At 41.8% G+C, this 22,597-nt stretch overlaps 1 protein-coding gene across 1 annotated transcript in view; it reads left to right on the top strand.

Moving 5' to 3' along the window:
* The window catches only part of EDNRB (endothelin receptor type B), a 138,994-nt gene that overhangs the window by 95,282 nt on the left and 21,115 nt on the right, over positions 1-22,597 (top strand). The window contains exon 5 of the mRNA XM_085622076.1: positions 3,456-3,605. Within this exon, the coding sequence (XP_085478202.1) occupies positions 3,456-3,605 (150 nt within the window). The remainder of the gene's footprint in view (positions 1-3,455; positions 3,606-22,597) is intronic.

Below are 22,597 nucleotides of genomic sequence, written 5' to 3'. Positions count from 1 at the left end.
ACATGTCTGTTGGCTGTAGTGGAATACACAAGGAGCAGCATAGGATGGTAATTCTTCAGCACAATGGCAATCAAGAGATTCTTAAAAGGAGCAAAGAAGCTGACACTGTCATGATTAGCCCACATATTAATGGGGTACGCACACAGTTAATGAAACCACCAGTTGAGTATATGCATAAGGTAGCACCCAAGTTCTTAACATCCAAAGAGCCTTCTCGCTGCCATCACATCTTTACAAAAAGTCAGTGATCAGGCACTCACATCACAAGAATCTTACTTGTAGATACATAAGGACATTTCACACTTCTATATCTATGAATCTATAGAGCTAGCATCTTTCTCCCCAAAAAGCAAGATCACGCAGAAAGGATCCTTCACCTACTAGGGCAGTCATGAATTTACTGCAGGAAACAAGACAAAACATGAAGAGGCACCAATTCTGCATCTCCTTTGCACCAAAAATAAAGGCTCACAAGTCACTTTGGAGAGTATTGCAAGATGGACAGTTCAGACACTGGAGACATTCTACACAACACGGTGGTATCACTTGGGAAAAAACAAGGACACAAACAAAAAAAAATGGTGCTAGAATGCTTTTCATTGCTAATGTTTCCATAAGTCACATCTTCTTGGCAGCCACATTGTCTTCAATACACACTTCCATAAAACATTATTGTGTGGATATCGAAGCTAACAAAGGAGCACAGGTGTGACTTAGTGTAGAAAAACACCAGTTCTCAAATGCTCACTCATTTCAACCCAACCTCCAAAGAACATAGAATAGTGCTACGAAATCTATGCACAGCATGTGAATCCAGAAAAAAAATCACGCTGCAAAACAAAATGGTTACTCACCGAGGGAGTTGATTTGTAGGTTGAAGAATTGTCTGCATTCTTTTGCGACCCTCCCGCTTGCCTGAAAATGAGGTGAGTTGCAAAAATTATCTGGGAGGAATATGTGCAGGGGAAAGCGAATCCCAGAACTGCAGAACAGTCATCAAGAGGAAAAAAGAATCTGATTATGGCAACCACAAACAGTGGCATCTGACATCATATTAGGAGGGGTGATCCAGCGGGAAAGGGCAAATTTACATATCCTCACTGTGTCACAGATCCGTCATCACACTAACTCATTCACGCACACAATCATTGGTGGGACCCATAACACCAACGCTCCTACGTCTCACTCGAATCTGCACACAGGAGGAAAGAGGCGCTGAACATGTGGGGGGTACCTTATTACCTATAGGAAGAAATATTTACAGTATTTACATATTATACATCTGCACTTATAGAATCCTAACTTTAACATGAAGGCAGTCCACCACTTGGTCGATGGACCAATTAGTTGGACTGGTTGATGGTGATTTAGAACCAGCTAAAACACATTTAAAGTCTCAGAATCTTTAATCAATACCCTTTAAAGAATCACAAACTCATTCTCTGTTAATAAATGTTTAGTTTATCTAATTAAATTCACCTTCATTGGCATGATCATCATTTTAATAATCAGAATTTTAATAACATTGGCTTAAATCAGTATGACAATTATATTTACCTAATCTCTAATTTTGGCGACCATTCTCCCGCAACCTGTTAGCCCTGCATAAATCAAATCTCTTCCGATGTAACCCTCCAATCGAATGCAGACTACAACACAATCAGTCCGGAGAAAAAGTTATTTCGCTCAGCACGACACAGTCCCAAAGATCTTTAGGGACCCAACACTCGTGCAAGCAAATCGGAAAACGGGATTTGGACCACACTCCTGGAACGCAACAACAACCACCCTTCTACTAACCCCCCTTTTATAATGAATTTTGGTTAACATGCTACATTTTCTGCATTGGAAATGGCTCTGATTGGCCAAGCCATCAAAATTTGCAATCTCAGACGGTATTCACAAAGTTCCTTGTTTCTCATGCTCTACTGAAGTTCTCATGCGAAAGAGACCAAAGTATCAATATTACGGCTACTTGGGATAGGTGTCATTTGTCTTCTCTGTTAGTCACACTAGTTGAACTTTGGCAGTCCTCCACGTTTCTATCCTTGACGAGGAACATTGTGACTCGGTCAAAGGACGCCTGGAGATCTTCAGTGCCATCCGAGTCTGCGCAGTAGACATCGTGCTCATACGACGGTGGCCACTTCCGAACTCCATTTTGGATATTGCGGCCTAGTAGGCCCGAATGCCAACTTAAGCGAAACAAACATAAAGAATAATTAATATACGGAAATGAAGAGTCTAATGTTTAAACCCACACTAATCCCTTTATATATTAGTATTTTCCTAGCTTATAGCAACATTTAAAGCAATAATACTCCCCATTTCGTCCCAGCAGGAACGCAAAACATCACAAAAGCAATATAAACCATGCAATTTTCTATATCAGCATATGCGTACCACAATTATTCATTAGGGTTATTTGCCATGCAATTTGCATTTAGTCCCGCATGAAATTCGTGTTTATTAAGGTGCGAGGTTGATTAATTAGACCACGGCAAACAATTAATACACGTTAATTATTAGAAAGTTACGTAATTAGTATTTTATCATGCAAAATAGAGAAGGTATGCAAAATTTCATTTCACCTGCTCCACCAGGGGCATAGCACTAAATTGTTCACTCTACAAAGCCCACATTAGAAATAGAAAGAAAAGGGACTAAAAGACCCAATACCGCACCCTACCACTAGATGATATGGCATTGGAATCCAGAAAATTCTTCAAGCTCTAAAACTACTACTTCAGATAAGTAATAATTTATTGTTTGTAAATCCTTTATGACAGTCATTAAGTAGCTCAGACCAGTGAGCATTCACCTAAAGATCTGCAATTGATATGTCTATATCTTCTCACTGACCACTTTGCATTCCATTCTCTGAGGTAAGTAAAATGAATACCTCATGGAATTATTAAAGGGGCATCTCTGTTTGGGGTACATTCAGTATAAGCTGACTTTATTAATAATGATAACCAATCACCATTGCATCAACTTATCATTGGTCATGGACTGCTGTTGCAACTGGATGATAAGGGTAAAGTTCTTGTAGTTTCATGCCAGCATCATTTTGCAAAACCTCCTTAAAACCTCTATCCCAAGGCATTGCAAGATTTTCTCCAATGTGCACTGTTGGTTTATGCTACTATAGCTTGTATCCTTGTGGTTTTAGAACAAATACTAGCCGTGAAAAACAACATTGCCCTGATTGTCCCATACCATCACCTCCTATCTTCACGCTTACAAAGGGAATGGCTCATTTTACAACCAAATGGACCAAACAGTTGAACAAACTGGCTGTGATTGTAACAATGTGTTCATGGTAGTATGAAAATGAATATGTCGCAGATGTGGGAGAAACAACAGAGAGAAGTCATTAGGACACACATTTAGAAAGAAGTAAATATGAACTTCTGCAAAATACTGAGCCCCTTAACAAATGTTTCATTTTGCAGTTTTACCAGAAATCAAAAGACTGGTGGCTGTTCAGCTTCTATTTCTGCTTACCATTGGCGATCACTGCATTTTTCTATACTCTAATGACATGTGAGATGCTGAGAAAGAAAGGAGGGCTGGAGATTGCTTTGAACGACCACTTAAAACAGGTAATAAATGTAACTGACTTTTTTTTAGATGATTTGTCTTTACTTATTCTTTGATTAAGTCCTATCTTTGAGAAAAGCCTCACTTTAAATTAAATCAAAACAAAATGCATTCAGGCTGTTGTGTCAACTATTTCCAGATGTTCAACTAAGAAGAAGCTAAAATGTGAATCAATGCACAAATGTTCACCATCAATGATTGTTTCTTACCTAGGTGCAAGACCGTTTTACAAAATTAACTCATCTAGCTATTTTTATGGCACTGTGATTAGAGAAATTTTTATTGAATATGGGAGGGTGGCAAATTCAGGAAATTTAGAATTCTTCCATATTCACTATTAGGAAAAATGAGTCCTACTTATAGAGATCAATTTACAAATGACTTATCTCTTTAATTTGAAGTATTTTATGCTTGCGCTAATTGCACCATATTTTCAGAAGGTCAACAGGTACATATGTCTGTGAGTTAAGTTTATGTAACTTGCTCACGTGCGCATAACTTAGGCACATTTAAGTTTTCTTTTATGTGTCATTTTGGGAAAGAGGGTAGAGAAATTCCTAAATATGGTGTGCATGTGCAATCAGGTGTAACTATGTTGTGATTCACAAAAAGTTCTAAACTCATTTATCATATTTTTCTGAACACTTAAGTTACAAGTGGAAGGTCAAGATGTACCTGTTGCAGAAAGTTTTACAAGGAGCACCAATTAACCAATTTTTCACAGGAAAGGGGGAGGAAGGAAGGGAAGGAGGTTATGGAAAATATTTTAGAGTGATATAAGAAAATATTTCACAAGTTACTTTACAAATAGTTTAGATCTCTTAATCGTACACTAGAACATTTTATTCTATGCTTCAATTGGGCCAAATCAGGTGTCGAGAACAGTTATAATTTGCTTCTATTTTGGAAGGAAAGATTAATAAATATTCTCGACACCTTAACAGTCAGTTAATCATCAACCATGAAAAAATAATTCAACACGTACATCAGAGAATTTGGCAATATAGATAGTTATTGGTTGCTGTCAGTAAAGGGATTGTTTTCCATTGAGGGGTTCCCACAGATCTCAAATAGGTAAAAGTGAAGCTTGGGTTGCCTATGATGTCACATTGAAACTAGAGGTGGAAAACTTGACAGCTACTCATCTACAATTCCGTGTACAGTTTAGACCCCCAAACGCTTATACCCTGTTCATCTGATTCCAGTGACTAGCTGAGCATGGGCGAAAGAGTCATGGGGGAGACATGCACTTCAAGCCCTATCCCTCATAGCCAATCTCCCCCAAGGTATACATTTAAAAAAATGCATACCTATTGTTTTGCCACCCAACCTTCGGCCATCCCTCCCAACCCCAGCTCATGTAATAAAAGAAAAAGAAAACTTTGGAAATACCCTTCTTTAACCATCCATACAAAATACATGACATCCTTGCACTCTCCCCCACCACTATCAGCAAGTCTTCCATCTCCTGTTTTAATATTTAAAAAAAAAAAAATGTCATCCTTCCTTATAGCTCCAGCCGCTCAGTAATATCTTCCTGTATCACTTCCCGTTATTTAAAGAAGACAGTATCTGCTGTCCTGTCACCCAACAAGCTTTCTTCTGGGCCTAATGTCCTGCTCCAAGCAAATCTGTTATGCGCATGCTGTACCCATAAAAGTTTACAGCTCAATAACATGTTCAGGATTTGGGTAAATTGAGAATGCTGTTAACCTCGAATCACGAGGCAGTGTGTCCCCGAAACAATGTTCAAAAATAGCATTACAAAATGCAGTCAATAAAGAAAGAACTGATTCAAAAAGTGACTTATAGAGAGGAATTTAGGAGAACCATAAAGATTTATTACACAATTTAAAAGGGTACAATACAGAAATAGAAAAGTGCAGGTGCAGCAAAGTTCATTTAAATGCATAAAAACTTTGCCATGAAGGCTCTCAGTAATAGAAACAATGCAGAACAATAGGCAAAATCAAGGCTAAGTGTCAAATGTGTAGCAAAAACAGTAAGAGATCGGACAGCATTCCTAGTAGCAGAGGAAAGGTCTCTATAGCAGTGTTTCCCAAACTGTGGGTCAGGTCCCACCAGTTTTCTCGTAAGCCTATTTTTGGTTGGTCAGAAAGTTCAAGCAATAAACAACGACGCCTTTAAATTTGCCTTTAAATTTTCTTTTTTGTCTTGTCACATTTGCTGCACTTCAAGTACAGAGGTCAAAAGTCAAGCTATGTCTTCTGACAATTTGCTGTTTTTTTGTTTTTTTTGACATGGGTATTGGTGTTTTGAAACTCCTCTTGCTTTGCAGTCACAGAAAGAAAAGTATTTGACTTCTGTGACAATCTCGGTTGGGTACAGGCATAGGAAAGGCTTTGGATGTCATTGTTTTGTAACACATAACAAAATGTAAATACCTTTAAATTAACTGTACACATTTAGCAGTTAGGAAAGCAAAAATGAAGCACATGTTTTTGTAATTTTTAAGTTTAATGGAAATAACGATTTTAATAGGATCACAACAAATAAAGACACTTTACTTGGTGATGCACAAATGATAAATATTTAATGAAACTCGATTTTTACACAATATCTTTTTTTTAAAATTTGTTTATTTATTTATTTTTTTATTTAGCCAAAAGAGAAAAACAACCAGACAAATTACAAAACATACCATAAAGTCAGAGAGTCCAGACTGGATAAGCAGATATAGAGTATATGATATATACAAAAAAACTCATCGTTACTCTTTAGTCCCATTGCAGGCAGTGCCAGATTCGTTCTGTTCTAATCTGAGAGCGGAGGCCCCTGGCCTTTGCCAGGGCGATCTCTAATTCATATACCCCTCTTAACAGCTGCCAAAGCTCCACAAACGTTGGAGGTTTAGGCTCAATCCAGACCCTGGCAATGCATAGTCGGCAACAAGCTATAATAATAGAAAATAAGGCTGCTGAGATTAAACCTGACTCATCTATTAGCCCCAACAGTATCTATTTCTCTGAGATAACAATATTAGTCCCTGAAAGGTTACATAGCTCCTTAGCGGTCCTAGACCAAAAGGCAGATAGTAAAGGACAGGTAATGAACATATGTCTAATATCAGCAGCATACAATGTACATTTGGGGCAGAAGGTTTTAGGTGCCATATTGGACATAGCCCATTTTGAAATGATTTCAGGCGTATAATATAGAAGGAATAACATCCGGTGCTGCTGAAGTTTTAAGTTAATAGACGTAACAGAAGTGTTAATAATCGATAATGACCTATACAAAGTAGTTGTGGTGATGCTAATACCAAAATAACGGTTTAATTTCTCAACAGCCTGGGGGGCATCATCTACTACACCTAAAATTAAACATTTGTAAATTTTCCCAATACAGCCCCTGCCCCGGAGTTGTAAGAATGAGCTTGCAGGTTCCCCCAGTATATTAACTCTCACTATACTTCCCCATTAATAAAAAAATCTCTAATTTGCAAAAATTTTAAGAAACATTATTTGGAACCCCGAATTCGTCTCTAAAGGAAGAAAATGGCCTAAATCCGTCCTGATCATACAGTTGCCCTAACTGCAGTAAGCCACATTGTTGCCAAATCTTCCAAGCAGGATCACCAAATAAAACCCCCAGCCTAGGATTCCCCAATAAATAAGTGCTAGCATGCAATTCGGGGATGTTATACTGCTTTGAAATATCTCGCCAGATCCAAGCAGCATGCCTCAAAATCTTAAAGCGAACGCGTTTGAAATAATTTGGGTCTGTCATCTGGGCTAGTACGAACCTGTAGTCCGACCCACATGTTAACTTATATGAAGTCCACTTTTGACACGTACCAAGACCTTCCATCAGGCTCTGCAAGCGCGTAGCAAAGCCGCCCAAAAGTATAGTTTAAAATCGGGTAGTCCGAAACCGCCCCTCTCGTATGGGAGTTTAATAGTCCGCCTAGCCCTTTTATACCCCCAGATAAAACTGCCTATGATGCCATCCAGTCGTTTAAAAAATGAAAATGGAACCTGCAGGGGAATACTCCTAAACAAATACAAAAACTTTGGAAGGACATTCATCTTAATAACATTACAACGCCCCCAGATAGTTAAGGGCAGTTGGTGCCACCTGCGCAGGTCCGTAGCCACTTTCTTGAATAGTGGTTCATAGTTAATCTTCACTATTTCCTCCGTATGACTGTTAAGACTGACCCCAAGATAGGTGGCCTTTTGAGTAATGCCCAAAATAGATGGACAGGGGCTGTATTCAATATTAGTAATTGTTTGAGTTTTGCTAGTGTTAAGTTTATACCCGGAGATTGATCCGAAACGCTGAGCCTCCAAGACAATCTCCCCCATCGCTTGGACGGGGTCCGTAGTAAAAACAGCTATATCATCCGCATAGGCGGTTATTTTAATATACACTTGGTTAAAGAGGACCGGGGTAATCCGCTGGTTCCCTAACAAATGACAAATGAAAGGTTCAATGTATAATGCAAAAAGTAGGGGGGAGAGGGGACACCCCTGACGGGTGCCCCTCTGAATAGCAAATGTATCCGAAGTCAGGCCGTTAAGCCTAATAACAGCCTGCGAGTTTGCATAGATTTTCTGGATTGCCGAAACAAACTTGCAGCCGATCCCTACTTTCAACATTATAGCCCAGAGTGCCCCCCAGGTGACTCGGTCGAAAGCCTTCTCGGCATCCAACATTAACATCGCTACTTTACCACCCAGACATTGAGCCGCATCAAACACAGCTATGGCAGTATTAATATGGGAAGTAGTGTCCCGCCCAGGGACGAAACCATGTTGTTGATCCGACACTACTAACTTTATGTATGGAGCAAGTCGAGAAGACAAGATCTTCGAGAAAATTTTGGCGTCATGATTAATAAGTGAGATTGGGCGATACGAGCCTCTCTCATCTTGAGGCTTCCCTTTTTTGAGAAACACAATTATATTTGTCTGTTTCCAAGACGGGGGAGCGTCCATGCCGTTCATGATATCATTCACTATCTTTAAGAAAACCGGTCCCAGAATACTTAGAAAAATTCTGTAAAACTCTAAAGGTAAGGCATCACCCCCCCAACAGCTTTCCCTGCGGGTAAAGCCTTAATTGCTTCCAATATTTCAGCTCCGTCCACATCCCTATCCATTGAGAGGGTAGTGAGAGAGTTTAAGGTTTTCAAGCCATTCTCCTGTAGGTAAGCATCTAGCCCATGATGATCACTAGTCGTATCATCCCTGTATAAATCTGTATAAAATTGCCTAAATTGCTCCAAGATCTCTACAGATTGGTGGAAAGTTCGACCATCATCCCCAATGATACTCTTAATTTGCGTATGGGCCCTAGAGTCCGCTAGCTGATAGGCTAAAACCCATCCAATCCTCTCTCCATATTCATATTGTCTTAATCTAGATTCGTGATACTGACTAGCCACCTTCTCCCTTAACTCGCGAATGATCTTGGCTCTCGCTATTGCAAGTTGCTGATGAATATCAACTTCTCGAGGATCTCTATCTTGTATTGCTTTAATGTGTTGCTGTTCTAATTCCAAACACTCCCTTCGCCCAGCAGCTACAAGTAGTACCCTAGCCTGGTTTTGACGAAACAGATACTGCTGAGTGATGCCCCTGATGAATGCCTTTAGGCTGTCCCAGACCATAGACCATGAGGCAGTATGGGCATTAGTGTCTATAAAATCCACTAGTTGTCCATGCATACGCTGAATATAGTCATGGTTTTTAAGAAGAATTTTGGGAAATGTAAAACCCCTTGCCGCCCGGGGTGTTGTTAGTCCGAGAAAGATTGTAACCAATAGAGGATTGTGATCCGACGTAATTTTTTGACAAACCTCGATATTGGAGTCTGCTAAGCGAGCCTGGCTAACAAACACCATGTCTATCCTAGAATATTGACGGTGTGGTTGCGAAAAATATGTAAAATCATTAGCTAATGGATAGACCTCCCGCCATAAGTCGACCAACTGGTGTATTCGCAATAGATCTTTAATAGCCGCCCTAGTAGATACCATTCTAAACCAACCCGAGACGTTTGAGGAATCTAATTTCTGGTTTAGAACACAATTGAAGTCTCCCATAAGTATAAGTTCACCATCCCAGCCCAGCAGCTCTGAGTTTAAAAAGGAAATGTCCTTAGAACAGTCGCTATTCGGACCATAAACCACACAAATATTGAGTTTGTGTCCGCGAACCAAAAGTTGGGCAATGACCCATCTACCCCTATTATCGCTAAGTGACCGTAATAAAGTAAATTTAGTAGTTTGTGCTTGCAAGAGAGCAACACCATGTATTGAGACAGTCTGTGAGGTACATGTTATCAATTCAAATCCCATTTTCTTAAAAAAGTTACGATCCTTGAAAGCCAAATGAGTCTCTGTTAAACCAATAATCAGTGGTTGATATGCTTTTAGTTCCGCCGAAACTAATCGCCGTTTAGTAGAAGAGTTCAGGCCAGCCACATTCCAACACATTATACGAACTTTAGACATTTTCTTCCAAATATTGCACTTAAACACTGTCCCTCCAAACCACAATCTTGTCCTGAAACGGAAAATCCATCATAACCAATAACATTCTTTTTAACACTCTTTTGGCTATTTTCAACTTTTACCCCCCCCCTACACCTACCCCCTCCCCCAACCCCAACCTGAATCCCCCCCACAACCCTGTGCCTACGGAACGGAATCACCCCCTTTCCCAGCTGTCAAAAGACAGCAACACACCAAAGTGCACCCCCCACAAAGAGCACCCCCCCCCCTCCGACCACCGAGGACTAATAAGTACGACAAAATACAAGTACATTGCAAAGCCCTGCCTAACCTTACCAAGTAAGTAAGTCATTACACATAAGTGATTCAACTTGAAACGAAACATGAAAATACGTGGAGATACAGAGACCATAATATGCCCCCCGTTAGGAACACCCCCTATCATTTCTTTGGTAGTTGTTGCCATTTAGATAGGCTTAACTTAGCCTCTTGTTCGTTAAAGAAAATATGTGATCGCCCATCTTTGATCACCTTGAGGCGGGCAGGATCTTGTAAAAACACAGATGCACCGACAGCTTTAAAAGGATCCATAAGCTGCCTTAACTGCCACCGTCTGTCCATAGTGCGTTTACACAAATCAGAGCGAACAAAGATAGACATTGAGTCATATTGTACTGGGGCCATAGGTCGAGCTTTAAAAAATATGGCTTGTCTCAATAGAAAGTTCCCAATACACACTAATATTGGTCGGGGGAATGTTGAGGATCGAAAAGGGTTAGCAGCTAGGGGAAGACGATGCGCTCTTTGAATTTGCGAGTCCATATCCCAGTCTGCAAGATCAGAAAATGCTTTAGAAAAGAGACTAACAATAAACCCTCGGGCATCGGCACCCTCCCTTCCTTCGGGTATCCCAAAGACCCTCAGGTTCTGGCGTCTTTGCCGATTTTCCAAATCCTCGACCTTAGATTGTATAGTAGTCATCAGCTGATCTTGAGCCTTAATCGTGGCGCAGGCGGCAGCATTAGCCTCCTCCACCTCGGCAACCCGCTGTTGAAGGTCTGAGACTTCAATACCGAGATTTGAGACCTTTACGGCAACCTCCTCCAGAGCAGTTTTGATCTCCTGCCTATCCGTTCTGGCCTGAAGAAAGTAGTGCTGTGTCTCCTCGTGTTGAGTTGCCAGTACTGAGAGTACAGTAGATAGGGTGGGTTCAGGACACAGAGCTACTTTAGGATTCGAAACTCCGCTACTGCATTTCTTGACGTGCTCACCTGCCTCTTCCACTGGCGAGCCCACTGGTGTCGGGGATGCCAGACCCAGAATCCAAGAGTTTGAGGGGGGCTGCCGACCCCCTGCTGTATTAGTTGAGTCATACCTTTCTGAAATTTTATCACTGGATGAAACCGGGGTTATTACAGAGGGGATTTGAGTAATGGGGCTTGTAGAGGTCTCTGTACGTTCCAAATGAATAGAGAATGTTACACCATCAGTCACAGTATCTCTAGTTTGAGCTATCGGGGCTTGACCTGCTCCCACCACTATCGGTAGCTCTACAGGAGTGACAGGAGCAGATCTAGGTCTCTCCGACCGTGTTGCCGAGCCTATTGTAGAATTGCCCAGGCTAGCAGGTAAACCAATGTTAGATAATCGAGCAACCATAGTTCTCACTTCTCCTTTTGTGGACACCCATTTGCGTAGAGGGCTTGATCCCAAATCCTTTTTTTTTAAGGAGTTAATAACAGCAGGTCTTGTAGCGCCTTTGCCTCCAACAACAGCACCAGCTACTTGTGTCTTCCCGTGGCCACGGCCCTTTCCACCTCTACTGCCACCTCCACACGCTTTAACGCCTTTAGTTTTACCAATTTTAGACGGCCCCACTTGGGGCTGTGATTCTGCCTGCTCTGACTCAGATTCCGCTACATAGTCCAGAGTATAGTCGTGAAGTAGAGATATGCTTGGAGATAAAACTGCGTCCTCAACACTCCCGGGTGGCCAGTCATCAGATTCTAAGGGGTGGTCGGTACTAGATAGCCCAGTTTTCCCGACTTTCCCAACCTCGCCCACATCCTTAGCCATCCCGCACTCCACTGCAGCGTTGAGTGCCTCGGCTATAGGAAAACCCGGAGTGGAGGTTTCCGAACCGATAGCCTGTAAAAGAACAGTAGCTTGACCAGATTTCAAAAAGTTCATAATAGGTTTACCAAGGCTGCTGGTGTTAGTGTTAATGTTTGGTGACACACTTGCAAGGGTGCCCCCGCTACCGCGGCCCCCCCTATCTCGACTGAGAACCTGAATAGGGTTATGCTGGGTGTTACCGTTGCTGTTGCTGCTGATAGCTGCTAGCTCCTCCTCTTCGTTGGTCCCTGCAGCAGCTGCCTGTGAAGCCACTGACTCTCCGCCGTGCTCAGGCTGGGCTCGTCGGGTGCTCCGAGGAGGGGCCATTCCAGCAACACGGAGTTGATCACCTCGCACTGAACCACGGAGCTTCCTCGCAGGTCCGAAGCCTGCACGCCACCTCGCGCTGCGAGCGCCGAAAACAGAACCGCTAACTTGCGTGAGGCGGCACATCAGGTGAGTGCCTTACGATCCGCTCCTTTCCGCTTTTTGTATCACTCGATATATTAATTTAGTTCATCACGGACCTCCGCTCCGCTTGCAGCCCATCTAAGTATGCCATTAATCTTGGTCCGCTTAGTAAGGCAGAGCCGTAGCCATCAATCGGTGGTCAGAGCGATGGGAGGGGGAGCACTAGGAGGAGGCGTCCTTCAGCGGCGAACCAACGTCCGCCATCTTCCTTTCCTCGCGCCAACGATTTTTTGTTGTTGTTTTTTTTGTTTTGAAACTCCTCTTGCTTTGCAGTCACAGAAAGAAAAGTATTTGACTTCTGTGACAATCTCGGTTGGGTACAGGCATAGGAAAGGCTTTGGATGTCATTGTTTTGTAACACATAACAAAATGTAAATACCTTTAAATTAACTGTACACATTTAGCAGTTAGGAAAGTAAAAATGAAGCACATGTTTTTGTAATTTTTAAGTTTGATGGAAATAACGATTTTAATAGGATCACAACAAATAAAGACACTTTACTTGGTGATGCACAAATGATAAATATTTAATGAAACTCGATTTTTACACAATATCATTCACAAAGAGCCTCCGCAGTCGAGACAAGGGCTCCGCAGATCTGGCTCCTCCGCCACGACTGTAGAGCCTCCACCACAACTATGGAGGCTCTTTGTGAATCAGACCCTGTATGTCTGGGCAAATTTAGTAGCCATTTTAATGGAAAATGTGCTGTCTAAAAATGACAGTGTGCTACTACACAATGCTTTAGTTACATTAAAAAAATCGCCTGCGTCATGTCCATTAATGTTAGGTGGGTCGCAAACATTTGTCGCTCTAAAAATTGGATCATGGTACTAAAAAGTTTGGGAAGCACCGTTCTAAGGAGTTCTGGTTCACCCCCCAAATCAAGAGTTTATATAGCCATTTTCTCCATAGAAAAGTATTAGAGCAGAGCCACCATGGTATGAGCAAATAATTGCATTTTCAACAAATCATCTTACAGAATTTCAAAACATTCCATAACCCTACCACCTTAAGACTAAACCGCCACATGAATATTGATTCATCCCTTCGGATCTAATATCATCCAGAGGTGTCTGAACAAACGAGTTACATAAACAACAGTGAACAATTGCGCATTATGCAGTACGGTATGCAAGTGAAACTTACTTTAAAAAGTCTTACACTAGGACCTTTGGCAGGTTTTCTTCAAGAACAGTATCATTCAGAAATAAACAAATCCACATCTTGCTTGACTATGTGCAGAAGTATTATTAACATAGAATAAACATGATAGATAATCTATGAAGGTTCCTCAAAGTGATGTGATGAGTAGAGTTTTGTATCAAACCAAATAAATGGCATGGGTCTGTGTTTGCCTTGGGTACAGACTTACCCTATAGTGAAGGGGGGGGGGTGATAAAGAGTAGGACCATACTAAATGTTCTGGAGTTTGGAGACTCTCATGAAAAATTATTTTGGAAATTACAATGCTTTGTGACCAGGGTTCCTGGATGCCCGCAGACCTTCTGAACTGGAATCAGGCAGGGGAATAAAGCTGTCACTAAAATGCAACTGCACGACCCTGTCCTGGCAGGCACAATAGTTAGCATGTCAAGGTGGATGAGGCAACTGTATGTTATGTTATGTTATGTTATTTCGAATTTGTAAGGCGCACAGCTACCCAAGGGTTTCCCGGCACAGCCTGAAGGGACTAAAGAAAGAAAAAAAGGGAAGGAGCTTATTGATTGAATAGCCAACTTTTCAGTAGTTTACGAAAGTGGACAAAAGTAGTCACTTTCTTTAATGGCAGAGGAAGGGAGTTCCACAGGGTGGGTCCCAGGCATGAGAAGAATCTGCCACCCACACATGACAATCTGTGCCTAGGAACCGTAAATTTCCTTTGAGTGGATGAACGGAGAGAACGTGATGGGGCATATTGGTGGACAATAGTGTTGAAATATTCCGGGGCCTTGCCTTTTTTAATCTTGAACATATAGGTTAGAGTTTTAAATTTAATGCGGTTTTCAACCTTCAGCCAGTGAAGTTCATGTAAAGAGCTTGAAATGGAGTCAGTTTTTGGACTGTGGCAAAGTAGGCGGGCTGCAGCATTTTGTACAACCTGCAACTTGTGTATCACATCCTTGCTGGCTCGTAAAAAGAGGATGTTGCCGTAGTCCAAGCGTGAGATGACAAGAGCCTGGATTACAGTTCTTTGAGTAGAGACTGGCAGCATCCACAGAATTTTCCTGAGCCATCCAAGGATGCAAAAGCAGGTTGCTGCCACCTTTACCACCTGGTGTTTCATAGAAAGCTGATCATCCGTAATGAAACCTAGATTACGGGCTTGGTGGGTGGGCTGAGGAAGGGCACCTAATTCAGACGGCCAATGTTGGGGACCCCAAAGTTCTTTATTATTCCCCAATATCAACACCTCGGTCTTCCCTCCATTAAGCTTTAGTGAGTTGGCTTGCATCCACCATGCAATTTTACATAACCCGGCTTGGAGAGATGATGGCTTAGACGCTCCTTCAACGGACAGGGAGAAGATTATTTGGGTGTCGTCAACGTAAGAAAATATTGCCAACCCTGTCTCAGCAGCGATGTCAGCCAAAGGTTTCACATATATATTAAATAATAAAGGGCTAAGGATATAGCCCTGTGGTACCCCGTAAGGGGATGTGTGGGTTTTGGAAGTTGCGGCTGAGGAGAAGACGTGATACGTACGATCCTCCCAAAAATCCGCGAGCCATTTCAGGGCAGGACCAATCACGTCAATGGATCGTAAAACACAGTGTGAGATACTGTGTCAAAGGCGGCACTCAAGTCTAATAGTATGAGTGCCACAGTGTCACCTGCATCTAGGCGACTGCGCAACATCTCAGTAACTCCCAGAAGCGTGGTTTCCGTTGAAAAGCCTTTCCGAAAGCCTGATGGAGAGGAATGTAAGAGCCCATGGGACTCGCCGTACTGAGTTAATCGCACGTTCACATGTTTTTCTAAAATTTTAGAAAAATTTGGAAGCAGGGAAATGGGGCGGAAGTTAGACGGCTGTGTTCGATCAGCATTTGCTTTTTTTTTAAAGTGGAAGAATCATAGCATGTTTCCCCTCAGGTGAAATCACGGCTTCCTGCCAAGATGCATTCAGTAGCTCCATGATCAACCTCATGGCAGGTAACTCAGTTTTCTGTAACACGGCGACAGGAAGCAGGTCTAAGGGAGAACCAGATTTCAAGCTCCCTAAAATCTAACTAAAAGAAATATCAAGCGGAAGCCAATGAACTAATTTACTCAAACAAGTCTCCTGTTTAGCCTCCAACTGAAAGTCAGTCTTAGATGGTGGGGAAACAGCAAAAGTTAGCTGTATGGTAGTAGCATTTGTGGTATTTAATGCAGAGTACATTTTCTCTACTTTATTTTAAAAAAACAATGCAAGATCCTCACATTGCGATTCCGTAAGAATCGGAAGGGGAGCTTGATTTACTGCGCCGGAAAGTTCCTTCACCAATTTAAAAAGAGTTTTAGGGCAGTTTTGGGCATTAGTGATGGTGGAACTCACACAATCCGCCCGGGCAGTGTTACAAAGAGAGTGATATACACAAATTTCTTGTTTATAAGCAATTTTTGACTCAGGCGCATAGTCCTTTCTCCAGCACCTTTCCAACGCTTTACAATTGCTTTTTTCTATTTTCAGATTTTGTGAGAACCAAGGGGCAGGAGGACGGTGATTTTCCACCTTCTGAGAGAAAGGGGGGCGGCAAGTATCAACAGAGTTAGAGATCCAGTTGTTAACCGTCTCCAGGTCTGTCATAGAGACATGGTTGATGGAAGGGGTATTGTCGGTTAAAAAAGTATTGAAAAGTTTCATATCTAGTTTCCCCCAGTTTCTAGAGTTAAACTTATTACCTACAATGGGAGCAAATGAGTTATTCAAGTCTAACGTGACCCTAAAGCCAACCAAAAAGTGATCTGACTAAAGGACAGGGAGAGCAGGAGAGCAACATACATCAGGAAGGGTCGAAACAATAGGATCCAATAGATGACCTGCCACATGGGTAGGGCCATTATTTTGGAGCAAAATGTTCATGGCTGCCAAATCGGTAATTAAGGTGGTGCTAACAGAGCAAGTAGGATCATCGAAGTGAAGATTCAAATCCCCCACAAGCGAGAAATTAGCTGCTCCGAGCAGATGAGGGGCAATCAGGTCAGGAAGAGAGGCAGCCCAAGGGCCAGCCGGCCCAGGGGGGGGCGGTAGGGTAGCATACCTTAGAGGGTGAACTGGGGGGTCAGGGCTTATTGGAAAAGCATAGCCTCACATTCCTTGAGGGTTAGTTTAACAGATTTACATGAGTACCGATTATTGAAAATAATTGCAAGACCGCCACCCATTCTGGCTTTACGGTGTCTTCTTACAATGGAGTAATCAGCTGACAATGCAGCCGCTACATCAGGGCCAGAGCTCCCGTGAAGCCAGGTCTCAGTTAAGAAAATGGCGTTCGGGTGCGCACTGATTAAAGGATCAAAGATGTCAGCTCTGTGTTTAGGAAGCGAGCAACAGTTTATGTTAAAAAAAGTAAAATCTGAGCTAATAATATTGGGGCTTCTAAGGTCCTGTGCCTTATTGTAATGCGGGGAATTATCGAGAAAATTTTGAGTTTTATGGGACTGAAGGTCCAGCATACAGCTACACTTATCACAGCTATGCAGCGTAGTCTCAGTAGTAGCAGGGCACAGTTGCACATAATCAGCTCGTTGGCAACAACGGAGCTCTAAAAGGGGTTTAAAGGAGTAATTAATCCGAATTTCCTGAAATTGAGAAGGGGTTGTGACCCCTGGGCCCAGTTGGGCATGGACGGGTGCAGACGGGCTTGGCTTAGGTGCGCCTTAGGCATGCCAGCTGCGCGCGTCCACTGTATGTCCGATCCGTGGCCATTAAGTAGGGATTATGGCTGGACGGCGTGCAGCGACTGGCGCACTGACCGCAAGCAGCACGTGACTGAACCAAAATGGCCGTTTAAAAAACTACAACAGTATAACACACTCCGAGGAACACAACATAAAGGTAGCAGCAATACTTCAGTTTTAAAAAGCCCCCCAGCAGTTCTAAAGAAATTCCCGCATAACACAATAGAATATAGTGCAATTTAAAAATTAGGAACCTCACAGGCGCTGCGCGTCCGATCCGAGCCCGTTAAGTAGGGATTATGGCTGGACGGCGTGCAGCGACTGGAGCACTGACCACAAGCAGCCCGTGGCCGAACTAAAATGGCCGCCAGTGACCAAGCGAGTCCCGTTTAAAAAACTAAAAGAGTATAACACACTCCGAGGAACACAACATAAAGGTAGCAGCAATACTTCAGTTTTAAAAAGCCCCCCAGCAGTTCTAAAGAAATTCCCACATAACACAATAGAATATAGTGCAATTTAAAAATTAGGAACCTCACATAGTCTCTCTGCAAGCTGGGGTAAAGGTTGTTGTTTTTGTTTGTACATGTGAATTTTTCAGTGCTATTCTTCCTCTCTGAAAGAATATGCTTCTGGTTCTTGCAATAGTATAATGCAGTGGTGATGTGACCACAGTGCCAAAGCATTTACCTTGATACAGAGGTTGCTTCTGGCCAAATCCAATCTGACCCACTCTACACTAAATTATCACTGTTCCTAAGCTTGGTGCACTTATTGGGGTAAATGTTCTGGAATACTATGCATATTAAAAATAATGTATAATTTAGAAATATAGGTTTATTTGAGGATTCTATTAGGAAGCAACTGAAATAAAATATTGAGCTACGCGCCAAGACAGCACCCATATCCTTTTGGCTAAGTGTTTATATATGGATTGCTGTAAAGGGTAACTTTGTACAAAATGTCTGTATGGGATATTTCCCTCATGCATGACCATTGTAAACAAAAGAAGAAACATAATAAAAAACAGAAGACAATTCAAACCTGCCGGCATAAAAATATCACAGTGTGAGAAGTGGTGGAGCCTTATAGAGGAAGGGACTTCATTCCAAGAACTACAACCCTCCATCCCACCTCAAAAACCTGCCCACCACAAAAAACACAAGAACAACCACTTGCTTAGATAGGTGTAGATGCCCAGGAAAGTTTTCACACCTCTTACTGGACATCGGCTGCTTAAATCTTCCAAAGACAAGCTAGAAACCCACCCAATGCAGCGTTATCCAGCTCACATTCCCTGCCACCCTATCAGACTGTCTCTTCACCAGGGGACTGTGTGAAGGGAGTTGATGTCATGTCACGCACGGTGGCACTGTGTGAGCTGGCTTTTCTAGCCTTCGTTTCCATCTGGCATTAACCAAACATAGTCTTAATTACCTATACTTTCAGCAGTGTGTTTGTTTTATTTTTTAGCTTAAGATCAGATGATAGGTTGCATAGTTTGCATGAGCTTCCCATGCTCATAAACGTATGTCATGGTGGGGGGAGGGGGTGGGGGGGGGGGCAGTCATATAAATTTCCCAAACGCACATCCACTGATTTCAACAGAAAATTATGGATTGCACCTCCAATCTACATTTACAGTACTTTACAATTGTGACATTTGAGAAGCAATTTTCACAGCAGAGTGCTCCTTAAGAGGATCTCATTTATCAGTGTACTGCGGCTCAGTGTCCTCTGTTTGTGTGAATGGAAACTATGCACTGCATGTAGGGTAGCACATCTTTAATTTTACATGGAAGTAGTGTCTTCATTCCAGGCACAACGATCTACAATTGTATTACACTTAGGCTACGGGGAGTACAAATTCAATTAAATCTAGAAAGCAGAATTCCTGTCTCTGATTTCCCTTAGAGGAGCATAAAGAGGGACTCTAGAATTATGCTGCATTGAAGGACCACGTGTTGGGGCACAGTTGGCACAATCATGTTGCAAGAAAAGGCAAATACTGCGGCATAATGCCACACAATTTGGGACAGTTATATTACGTTACCTTGCCATTCCTACACCTATTAATACTATCTGTGCAAAGTTGTACGTCATTAATACCGGTTTAACACTCAAATGCAGCAATCAGCAACAGGAAGGTAATCGGATAGCATTGGCAAAGAATCTACCATTGAGCAGAAACCCATTTTGGCACTTTTATAGTAATTTTTGATCACTGTAATATAAAAAAAACATTTTTTGTGAAATGTGCAAATCATGCGCAGAAGGTGAATTTTGTGGCAAATACATAAAATCCAAGATTATGTGGGAAATGCTGTGGCCACCTAACTGAATAATTCCAGTGTCGCTGACCATAAGGAAGGTACATCTCTGATGCCCATCCAATGAGTTGATTTTGCAAAAGCCCCTGTCTCTGCAGGTGTCACTGGAATGCACTTGGATGCAGTTGCAGTAAGTGGCACCCTTAGTTCCCACAAAAAACTTAAACATAGGGCCAAATTCATAATGATTTTTATGAATAGCCATGGTTCACTATTGTAGTACTTCTGGCGTATTCCTTAATTGCAGGAGTAAGACAAGTGTACGCCTGGCTTACACCTGGAGTTCAGAAGTAAGTCAACATTTTTCTAACAGTAAGGCACACCTAAGTACAGTCAAATCTTTGAGAATCAAGCCTATGACTTTTCCTACAGTAGTGCATTGGCGGTCTCAGTGATTCCACTTCATGTACATTGTTACTTCTACACCTTGGGGGGGGGGGGGGAGGAGTTCATGGTATGGGGCTCAATGAAAATAACTAGAGGCCTGATTGACCTGCATCATCCCTAGGGACATTTGCCCACCAAATTCAAAGCTGTCCACGGGCCCTGCTGACATCTCTCTACATTGAGAGGAACCACTGTCACGGCAGTCCTTGTCAATGCAGGAAAGTTTGACAGACAGTACCTTTAGCCATGTTGGCCCGGCATCAAACTTTTAAAACGTTTTTTGTTTTTCAAAAGCAAACTACCAAAGGGAGAGTTTATTTCATGAAAAACAACATACCAATGGCCTCCCCACCCAGGAAATTTTCTTCCAGGATGTGAGATTCAGTATTGTCTTTCTCCAATCCCTTCCCACTGTTTTTTTCCTGTTGGTGACTGACGGGAAAATACAAACTTTACGCCATACACCTTACATAGGGCTGATGGTGTAAAGTCCTTCCTGCGATGATCCCCACTTCATTTGGCCATTGAAGGAAGTAAAATGGTCACAGTGGCTGATTGCTTATATATTTACTGATATAGAACTAAATTCAAAACCATTGAGTCATTCAAAACGTCACAGCACAGAATGATGATTTACTGTGACTTAATATTGCATCACAGAGAAAGAATCAATCAAAATATATAAATATGAAATAAATCAACATTGTTACACATTGGTGCTCAGAAAGGGAGGGAGGGCAAGAGTGCTCAGGGAAAATTGAGTGATTATGTGAAGGAACGGAAAGGCAATGTGGTTCAAAATACATCCAAATAGTTTAGAACCAATCCAGTCTTTAAATCGATGAAACAATATACGAGATAAACATAACACTCTAGGCACAGATAAACACGTCTCTGTTGCCCACGTTTGAAATTGATACAAATATGTCAACGTTTCGACCCCTGTTGTCATAAAGGCTGCTTCATCCTCATTATGGGGTCTCCATCAGGACTTGAAGAGATAGTGTGGGAGGGGTTGGAGCACCATTAGCAAAGCTTCCTGGAATCAGACCGTAGTTTGCCGTTGGTTACTCATCAACTGTTTTTGGACAACAAGGTGTACTTTTGGCACCCTTCTCCTAATTTAAATGGGAATTGATTCCATACTACATGAGCCAAAGCGGCCTACACTTTGAAAATACAGCCAGATTTTTTATGCTGTTTGCTAATGGTGCTCCAACCCCTCCCACACTATCTCTTTGAGTCCTGATGAAGACTCCATAATAAGGATGAAGCAGCCTTTTTGACAAAAGGGGTCGAAACGTTGACATATTTGTATCAATTTCAAACATGGGCAACAGAGACGTGTTTATCTGTGCCTAGAGTGTTATGTTTATATCGTTGATTGTTTCATCGATTTAAAGACTGGATTGGTTCTAAACTATTTGGATGTATTTTGAACCACATTGCCTTTCCGTTCCTTCACACAATCACTCAATTTTCCCTGAGCACCCACCCCCTCCCTCCCTTTCTGAGCACCGATGTGTACCAATGTTGATTTATTTCATATTTATATATTTTGATTGATTATTTCACTGTGATGCAATATTAAATCACAGTAAATCATCATTCTGTGCTGTGATGTTTTGAATGACTCAGTGGTTTTGAATTTAGTTCTATATACATAAATATATAAGCAATCAGCCACTGTGACTGTTTTTCTTGTACCTTTGTCTACCCAGGTCCAGTGGTCCTACGGGTTACCCCATTTAGTATACTCATTGAAGAAAGTACTCCATCGACTGAGCAAATTGAGGATTCATCGAAAGAATACTTACTATTCTTCTGACTCAAGTCAAGTCAAGGAAAGCTTTATTCAACTGCATTTTTTAACAATCATAAAAGCTTGAAACATTCATAAAAATACATACAATTCCCAATGTTACACATAGAAAAATAACAAAAATATAAAGTTCAATATAAAAGTTAAAAACAACAGTGATAAGGATCAATCTAAAAAATGGCAATTGCCTATTCCATAATAATTCATCATGGTTATAATTCATAACATATCATACTTTTTCTAAAATGCAGTACTTTCTTCAAGAACATTGCCATACGCCAAGCTACATGTTCGTTCTCCAAGAACTGAAGTTTGACCAAGGCCGGGCGGCATTGCCTTAGCCCCAGTTGTTTTAAAAGTGGAAGAGTCCACACTTTCCTTAACGCTATATAAAATGTACAAAATATGTGTATGGTGGACTGCTCAGCCTGATTGTCAAACGGACAGGGTTGCAATGACCACGACCAATCGTTCTTTCTTGGAAAAGTCAGTAATCTATGAAC

This window comes from Triturus cristatus, chromosome 8 (genome assembly GCF_964204655.1).
Source record: "Triturus cristatus chromosome 8, aTriCri1.1, whole genome shotgun sequence".
NCBI lineage: Eukaryota > Metazoa > Chordata > Amphibia > Caudata > Salamandridae > Triturus > Triturus cristatus.
This window is presented reverse-complemented; position numbering and strand designations above follow the sequence as displayed.